Raw genomic sequence first — 9229 nt, forward strand, 5'->3', positions numbered from 1 at the left:
GTACACATTTTATTGTACTTTTCATTTCTATTTGCAGGATCACTGAAAAGTTGCTAAAAAAATGGAGAAAAAAGTGCATTGTTTTTATTCTATAAACCACAAAGGACTTGTATTTTACGTATATAAAAGATGACTGAAAATATTTATTAATCTTATTTTCTCTATCAATCCTTGAGATTTTGGCTATGTGTACAGTGTGTTTGCTCTGCCTCCACCGGGCGTCGCCCTTATCCATCAATGTCTGCTATAAATATGAACATCCCCAGCTCCTGTCACACAGGATGGCGGCGCAGGCTGTGCTGAGGGGATCGGCTCGCGCGCGGCTTCTCTCAGGTGCGTGTGTTCCCGCGCTATTTCCCCCCTCGCCCCCAGCTCCGGTTTCCTGCGCTGTGCGGCCGCTGCGGCTCAGTCAGTCAGTGACATTGAGCCTCACAGTTACCTCACATCCATCATTTTAGGGCACTCACTGCCCGGGTCTATGACAGGAGATGAACCCCCTAATGGTAGACTCGGGTAGTAATGGAGGAAGGAAACTTGTTTTACCATTATAAAGCTATAAAACGATTTGTCTCCATCGATACACTTTATAGCATATTTTCAGCACATTTATGCAGGTGTTACCTATAAACAGCGTTTATAAGACATAACTTGTCAAAATTTGTCATTTTAGACTAAATTCAAGTTGTGGCGTTATGCAAAAGAACTGTTTAATGCATCCAACTGAGGCTGTGTTCACACCTGGTGTTCAGGGTAATGCCACAGCGTTTTTGGTCCGTTTTTAAGCATGCGTTTTCAGACCACTTAAAAACGTTTATTACGGCGCGGAATTGGGAAGGGGTTAAGAAGTTTGTTAACCCTTTAGGTGTTTCACAGGGGCTAAAACAAAATGCAGGTGCAGTTTACAAACTGTAATATTTTTTTTAGACAATACATTATTTTTGGCCAAAAGTTAAACAGTCAAAAGGATTAAATGACAAAAAGCTCCACAAAGTTTGATTTGCCCTTAGTATGCCGATACCCCAAATGTGGTGGTAAACTGCTGTATGGGCACACTGTCGGGCATAGAAGGGAAGGAGCCGCCATCCAGAGAAGATTTGTATTTTCATATTTTACAAGCTATAAAATGTTTTTGGTTTTGCGATTTGGACATATGGGAGCTTATTTCTTGTGGGCTGAGATCCACTTACCGGTATCAGGTACATTGTTTAGGGCAGTGGTTCCGAAACCTTTATTTTGCCCAGAGACCGGCTGTAAGGCCGGCGCCACACAGGGCGCTTTGTCTGCGCTTGCAAACGCAGACAAAGTCGCGCCCACCGGGGCGGGCCTCGGCTCGATCGCATCTGCGTTTTTTATGGAAACGCCTGCGATCGGGAAGGAGCCGCCGGTGTTTTGCGTTAATTTAACGCGAAACACCGGCGGCTCGTTCCCGATCGCAGGCGTTTCCATAGAAACGCCGATGCGATCGGGCCGAGGCCCGCCCCGGTGGGCGCGACTTTGTTTGCATTTGCAAGCGCAGACAAAGCGCCCTGTGTGGCGCCGGCCTAAGGGTGAAGACACACATGGCGTTTTTAGTTAGTGTGTTTTCAGATCGTTAAAAACGCATGCGTTAAAAAACGCATGCGTTTTTGACCAGTTTGAATTAAGATAATTGCTCAAACCTGTCAAAAACGCATGCGTTTTTCAAAAACGCATGCGTTTTTAACAATCTGAAAACGCACTAACTAAAAACGGCCTAAAAACGCCATGTGTGTCTTCACCCTAAGGGTGAAGACACACATGGCGTTTTTGGGCCGTTTTTACTAAGTGCGTTTTCAGATCGTTAAAAACGCATGCGTTAAAAAACGCATGCGTTTTTTGAAAACGCATGCGTTTTTGTCCGTTTTTCCGAAATTGCGCAATGAAAACGGACAAAAACGCATGCGTTTTCAAAAAACGCATGCGTTTTAAAAAAACGGATGCGTTTTTTTACGCATGCGTTTTTAACGATCTGAAAACGCACTTAGTAAAAACGTCCCAAAAACGTCCCAAAAACGCCATGTGTGTCTTCACCCTAAGGGTGATGCCACACATGGTGTTTTGAACCCGTTTTTGGTCCGTATTTAAGCAGTCCGTTAAAAAATGCATCCGTTATTTTGAAAACGCATCTGTTTTTGACAGGTTTTACCAATTATCTTAATTAAAACTGGTAAAAAATGGATGTATTTTCAAAAACTGCATGCGTTTTTGGACGGACCAAAAAATGGATTCAAAACGCCATGTGTGGCATCACCAGTGGCTCATTGTAATGAATGTGCTGCAAAAATGCCATATATTGCAATACAGAAGTATTGCAGTATATGGTAGCAGCGATCTGACCATCTAGGGTTAATGTACCCTAGATGGTCTAAAAGATAGTGAAAAAAAAAAGTTTAAAAAATAAAAAAAATTAATAAAATATAAAAAAATTCTAATCACCCCCCTTTCCCTAGAACTGATCTAAAACATAATAAACAGTAAAAATCACAAACATATTAGGTATCGCCGCGTCCCAAAATGCCCGATCTATCAAAATATAAAAACGGTTACGGCCGGCGGTGACCTCCGAGGCGGGAAATGGCGCCCAAATGTCCGAAATGCGACTTTTACACCTTTTTACATAACATAAAAAATGATCAAAATGTCGCACAGACCTCAAAATGGTAGCAATGAAAACGTCGCTTCATTTCGCAAAAAATGACCCCTCACACATTTCCGTGCGCCAAAGTATGAAAAAGTTATTAGCGTCAGAAGATGGCAAATTTTTTTTTTCTTTTTTGTACACATTCGTTTAATTTTTGAAAATGTATTAAAACACAATAAAACCTGTATAAATTTGGTATCACCGCGATCGCACCGAACCAAAGAATAAAGTAGGCGTGTTATTTGGAGCGAAGAGTGAAAGTCATAAAAACTGAGCCCACAAGAACATGACGCACATGCAGTTTTTTTTTCAATTTTTCCACATTTGGAATTTTTTTTCAGCTTCGCAGTACACGGCATGTTAAAATAAATAACATTACGGGAAAGTAAAATTTGTTACGCACAAAATAAGCCCTCACACAGGTCCAGGTCTGTACACGGAAAAATGAAAAAGTTATGGATTTTTGAAGTTGGAGAGCGAGAAATGAGCCGAAAAACCCTGCGTCCTTAAGGGGTTAATAGTCCCTTTTGTGTACCTCAAAGACTGTTTATGCACGTGTTCTAAGAGGCATAGCAGTATACGGAGCTGTTTTAGGGCTTGTTTTTTGCAGGAGAGGGTGATGGCACACGTGGCGTTTTGAATGTGTTTTATGCCCGTTTTTAAGCAGTCTGTCAAAAACTGCATGTGTTTTTTGAAAACACATCTGTTGTTGACCAGTTTGAAATAAGATAATTGGTCAAACCAGTCAAAAACACATGCGCTTAAAAACAGCCCACAAAACTGCCAAGTGTAACCTATAAGGGTGAAGACACACATGGCGTTTTTGGGGCGTTTTTACTAAGTGCGTTTTCAGATCGTTAAAAACGCATGCGGTTTTTGAAAACGCACGCGTTTTTGTCCGTTTTTCCGAAATTGTGCAATGAAAACGGACAAAACCGCATGTGGTTTTAACTATCTGAAAACGCACTTAGTAAAAACGGCCCAAAAACGCCATGTGTGTCTTCTTTGAAAACGCATGCGTTTTTGTCCGTTTTTCCGAAATTGCGCAATGAAAACGGACAAAAACGCATGCGTTTTTAACGATCTGAAAACGCACTTAGTAAAAACGGCCCAAAAACGCCATGTGTGTCTTCACCCTAAGCTGTTAAGCTGGAAAACTTTTTATTGGTAACATGTTGCGATGAATGTTACTGTTTTTTATGAGGTTTGATGTGAAAATATTATCTTTGCTTCATATATCACTGCCTTTATTGCCTGTATTTACGTGCAGGTTCAGTAACCATTTTATATTATTGTATGGGTTGTTACAGACGTGGTGATTCCTAATGTGTTGTGTTTTTGTGGTGATTTTTCATTTTTATGTTTGTATGTGATTTACATATGATGTGGGCCTTAGTGGATTTTTATTCTTCTTTTTTTATTTGCACTTTTTTTTTACTGTTTTATTTCGTCCCAAAGTGGAACATGAACAAGTGATAATTGCAGCTTACTACAGAGTCAGCCTGCATGGGTAATGCACATGAATTTTGGACAAACCCCCTTCCCACTTACGTTTTGGATGTGTTTAAAAACACAACAAAAATACCAGCGCTATGCAGTGAGGAGTGGAGAACGAAGAAGCAGTAATAAATCACATCTCCCTATGGTCTCTGGCTGTTTCTGGCTTGGCCAGATTGCGTATGTATTTAAACAGAAACGCATGCGATTAGTAAGGGCGCGTTCACACGATGCGTTGCTTCACGTTTTGTTTTTGACACATTGAAAAGGCTTCAGGCTTGATCAGATGTTGAAGTAACATTGCGTTTTAGCAAATGCAATGGAAACCCAATGTTACTCAACATGTGATCAGGGTTGAAGCCTTTTGGAATGCATCAAATTACGCAACGCAACACATTGGGGGTCATTTACTTACCCGGTCCTGTCGCGATCCAGCGGCGCGTTCTCCGACAAGGATTCAGGTCTTCCGCAAAGGTCGTGCGCCCGATGTCCACCAGGTGTCGCTGCTGCGCCGAGGTCTGCCGGAGTTCACCATCCTATTCCTGGTGCATGTGTCAAGCAACACCTTTTTTTTTTTTTTTTTTTTTTTTTTTTTTTTTCGAATCCCGTGTTTTGAAACAGAACCAGACGGAACGTGTGAGCACATCCTGAGTATATCTGCCAGAACGTCGTCATCTGTACAAATCCTTTTGCTGCAGTTTTTATCTTAATCTAGGGGCATGTTCAAAGGAGGCAGATTCATTGCAGATCAAGGCACACGCTGCACGGACAACGCCATGTGTAGTCATTGGTTTCTAGTTACAGAAACGTCTGCATGTGTCTGTGTAATGTTATGTTCACATCAGGGAACATCGGCTGGACACTACGAGCCATTCTCTGCAATACAACTAAAAATCATGTATGAATTTGTTATGTTTTTACATAGATGATTGATGACTATTCTCATTTTACTCCTCAGGTTCATTCTTTGGCCCAGCATCATGGCAACGGTACCAGAACCAGAGAGCGTTCAGTAATGACAAGATTTTGGTAGACCTGGATGAAGCGACAGGTATAGATTATAAATACATTCACATAAAGAAGGGGCTGAGGTCTGGTCTTTGGCTTTGTACAATGGGAGTTCTGACTGAATGTCTGGGTTTGGGTCTTTAACGTGTACTGGGGTTAGACAAGCATGAAAGCCCGTTATGTGGGGTGTGTGTCTGCTTAAAGGGGTCATGTGTACATCAGGTGATTAAAATTGGGAGCGGGGCAATGCTAACTAAAATTACTCAGCATGCTGCATTCGACTCGATGATGAAACCTAGGCGGGTATATCTGAGGTTACTACAGATGGGTTGAGTTCCTTGATAAGCCTGGGTATGCATGTTCAACTTTTTGCTTGCAATTATTCAACCCAAAACCAGGAGTGCATTGAAAAAAGCCGAGCGGTGCCTGTTCTTTATACTTCATTTACCTTTTTGAAGACAAAAATAAGTAGCATTATAAAACTGCATGCAAAAAAACCTGACCATGGAAATAGTCTAAATACCTGCTCTGTCCTGGTTGCTGCTTAGAGTGCGATCACACGGTGCGTTTTTGGTTGCTGCTTAGGGTGCTGAGGTCTCATGCTCTGTCCTGGTTGCTGCTTAGGGTGCTGAGGTCTCATGCTCTGCCCTGGTTGCTGCTTAGGGTGCTGAGGTCTCATGCTCTGTCCTGGTTGCTGCTTAGGGTGCTGAGGTCTCATGCTCTGCCCTGGTTGCTGCTTAGGGTGCTGAGGTCTCATGCTCTATCCTGGTTGCTGCTTAGGGTGCTGAGGTCTCATGCTCTGTCCTGGTTGCTGCTTAGGGTGCTGAGGTCTCATGCTCTGCCCTGGTTGCTGCTTAGGGTGCTGAGGTCTCATGCTCTGTCCTGGTTGCTGCTTAGGGTGCTGAGGTCTCATGCTCTGTCCTGGTTGCTGCTTAGGGTGCTGAGGTCTCATGCTCTGTCCTGGTTGCTGCTTAGGGTGCTGAGGTCTCATGCTCTGTCCTGGTTGCTGCTTAGGGTGCTGAGGTCTCATGCTCTGTCCTGGTTGCTGCTTAGGGTGCTGAGGTCTCATGCTCTGTCCTGGTTGCTGCTTAGGGTGCTGAGGTCTCATGCTCTGTCCTGGTTGCTGCTTAGGGTGCTGAGGTCTCATGCTCTGTCCTGGTTGCTGCTTAGGGTGCTGAGGTCTCATGTTTCTGATAAGGAACAAATAATGCAGCTTTTATTTGTGTCTCAGGGGTGGCAGTCATGAAAATGAAGAATCCTCCAGTGAATAGCCTCAACCTGGACTTTCTTACAGAATTCTCTATCAGTCTAGAGAAGCTGGAAATAGACTGTGGCTGCCGTGGGCTTATCCTGACTTCTGTACGTTCTATAGCCTAGTGTAATGTATGATCATGGAAATCCGTTTAACAGGGGTTTTTGGCGCACGCAATCGGATTTTCATGCAACATAAATCGGGCCGTCGGACAACCCGACTGATTCAGACTAATCACGGGATTTAAAATTCAAATTGTGTCGCAAGACAATGCACTTACATGCACCGGGAAGAAGAATGTGAACTCCGGCGGACCTGAGCGGGGAAGCAACACATGCAGGAACTCGGGCGCACGATCTTGGTGAATCTTTCCAGACTTCATCCTCGTCGGACAGTCGGGATCACGACAGGACTGGGTAAGTAAATGTGCCTCTACATGTATAAAGGGGCCTGGCTACTTTTGGGCAGTGTCTGTTTATGTATATATGTGTGTGTGTGTGTGTATATATATATATGTGTATATATATATGTATATGTGTGTGTGCATATGTCTGTGGAGCGTATATATGGTATGTGTATTCTGAAGTATAACCTGCCGGATAGGGGACGGCAGCAAGAGTTTAGGTGAATGGGGACCCGATCCTAAGTTGGCACCGGGACCTACTGGGGTCTTATCACACCACTGGCTGCCTTTTTTTTTCTTTAGTTTTCATTTGTGTCATATTTTTCCAGGCAGTTCCTAAAATCTTTTCCGCTGGTCTGGACATAAATGAGATGTTTGGAAAAAGTAATGAGCACTATGCTGTCGTGGGCAGAGCTGTGCAGGATATGTGGTTGAAGTTATACGGGTCCAATATGGTGACGATCGCAGCCATTAACGTAGGTGCATTTCTTTCTTTTTGTCATTCTAAATAAATTTCTCTATATATTTAATATAAATATAACACATTTAGCCTGTAAAGTGGTAAATCTTTACAAACTGTGGGAACTCATTCTAACTTTTGATCCTACAGGGCTCAGTCCCCGGTACTGGGTGCCTCATGGCCTTATGTTGTGATTACCGAATCATGGCTGACAATCCTAAATTTGTAATTGGCATGAATGAGACAAAACTTGACATATCTCCTCCATTCTGGTAATGTGTAATTTTGTTGTAATATTCAAAGTTTTTGCTAACAGAAGAAATACTGAAATCAGATTATGAGTGTCTGGAATCTTCTTTTGGTTATATAATTACTAGTGTGCTGTATAGACCTATTTTGAGAACCATTAACCATGAAATGCAGCCCTATCTATAGGCAGTATGTTGCTGAGCAGATAGGACACTTTGTACAATCTGCAGGCAGCATGTTATAGAGCAGGAGGAGCTGAGCAGATTGTACATAGTGTCCTATCTGCAGGGAGCATGTTACAGAGCAGGAGGAGCTGAGCAGATTGTATATAGTGTCCTATCTGCAGGCAGCATGTTATAGAGCAGGAGGAGCTGAGCAGATTGTACATAGTGTCCTATCTGCAGGCAGCATGTTATAGAGCAGGAGGAGCTGAGCAGATTGTACATAGTGTCCTATCTGCAGGGAGCATGTTATAGAGCAGGAGGAGCTGAGCAGATTGTACATAGTGTCCTATCTGCAGGGAGCATGTTACAGAGCAGGAGGAGCTGAGCAGATTGTATATAGTGTCCTATCTGCAGGCAGCATGTTATAGAGCAGGAGGAGCTGAGCAGATTGTACATAGTGTCCTATCTGCAGGGAGCATGTTACAGAGCAGAAGGAGCTAAGCAGATTTCTTATATTGTCCTATCTGCAGGCTGCATATTTGAGCTTGATCTTTCTATAACCAGAAGCAGAAGACTAAACCTGGATACAGTCCTTTCAGTGACTGAACAGTCTCTATGAACAGTCACACCCGAGGGCTGACATACAGACAAATAGATGACAGCTTACAAGAGATGTTCCAGTTAGGATAGATTAGACCATTACTATTTGTGGGTTTGCGTGACCTGCAGAACTTCCCATGTGAACTTTTAACACGAGTAAACACCTTTTCTGCATTTATTTTAGGCTTAAAGACACCATGGTCAACACTATAGGTAATCGTGCCACAGAGCTATCCCTGCAACTGGGCCAGATGTATCCAGCCCCCGAAGCACTAAAATTAGGCCTCGTGGATAAGTTAGTTCCTGAGGATAAAGTACAGAGCACAGCAGCTGTCGCCATGAGCCAGTGGCTTTCTGTTCCAGGTAAGGACGACACATGGAAGGCCCACTAGATATATACTGAATAGCCACAAGGGATGCTGTTTTTGTAAAATTTTTACTTGATTGTGGATGACTTTGTGCCAGGAGTCCAAGAAGGAAGGACCTGAAGTTCCAAAATTGCTCCATTGCAGTGGAGGCTTATGTGCTTAGTCTCCACACTTAGTATATCTGAGAGCAGTCATGTCTACAAAGAGTCGTGGTGGTTGTACAATATGTCGTACAATAGAAGACTTTTCCTGTAAAGATTGTATTTATTTGGCTGTCATTGGAGAATGAGCCATTGATGAATCAATATTGAGATGCATTTTTCTTTTGTTTGTCCTTCCATACAGATCACGCCCGTCAGCTCACCAAATCCATGATGCGGAAGCCCGCCATTGATAGACTAGTGAAACAGCGGGAAGCGGATATCAACAATATCGTCACTGATGTCTCAAAAGACTCCGTCCAGAAGTCCCTGCAGATCTACATGGACAGACTGAAACAGAAGAAGTAATAGCAGCAGAGCTGATGCTTCTATTTAGTAATCCATGAATAAAACCTGATAGTGATGAAA

The 9229-nt window shown here is 43.0% G+C and overlaps 1 protein-coding gene across 1 annotated transcript; it reads left to right on the plus strand.

Annotated features, from left to right (window-relative positions):
• The first annotated feature begins 266 nt into the window (after positions 1-266).
• On the plus strand, positions 267-9229 carry LOC140074891 (enoyl-CoA delta isomerase 1, mitochondrial-like). Its single transcript, XM_072120181.1, has 7 exons — positions 267-333; positions 5115-5207; positions 6396-6523; positions 7149-7295; positions 7430-7551; positions 8477-8655; positions 9006-9229. Exons 1-7 carry the CDS (start codon positions 282-284, stop codon positions 9167-9169), a joined length of 885 nt encoding a protein of 294 aa, XP_071976282.1. The 5' UTR covers positions 267-281; the 3' UTR covers positions 9170-9229.

This window comes from Engystomops pustulosus, chromosome 8 (assembly GCF_040894005.1).
Source record: "Engystomops pustulosus chromosome 8, aEngPut4.maternal, whole genome shotgun sequence".
NCBI lineage: Eukaryota > Metazoa > Chordata > Amphibia > Anura > Leptodactylidae > Engystomops > Engystomops pustulosus.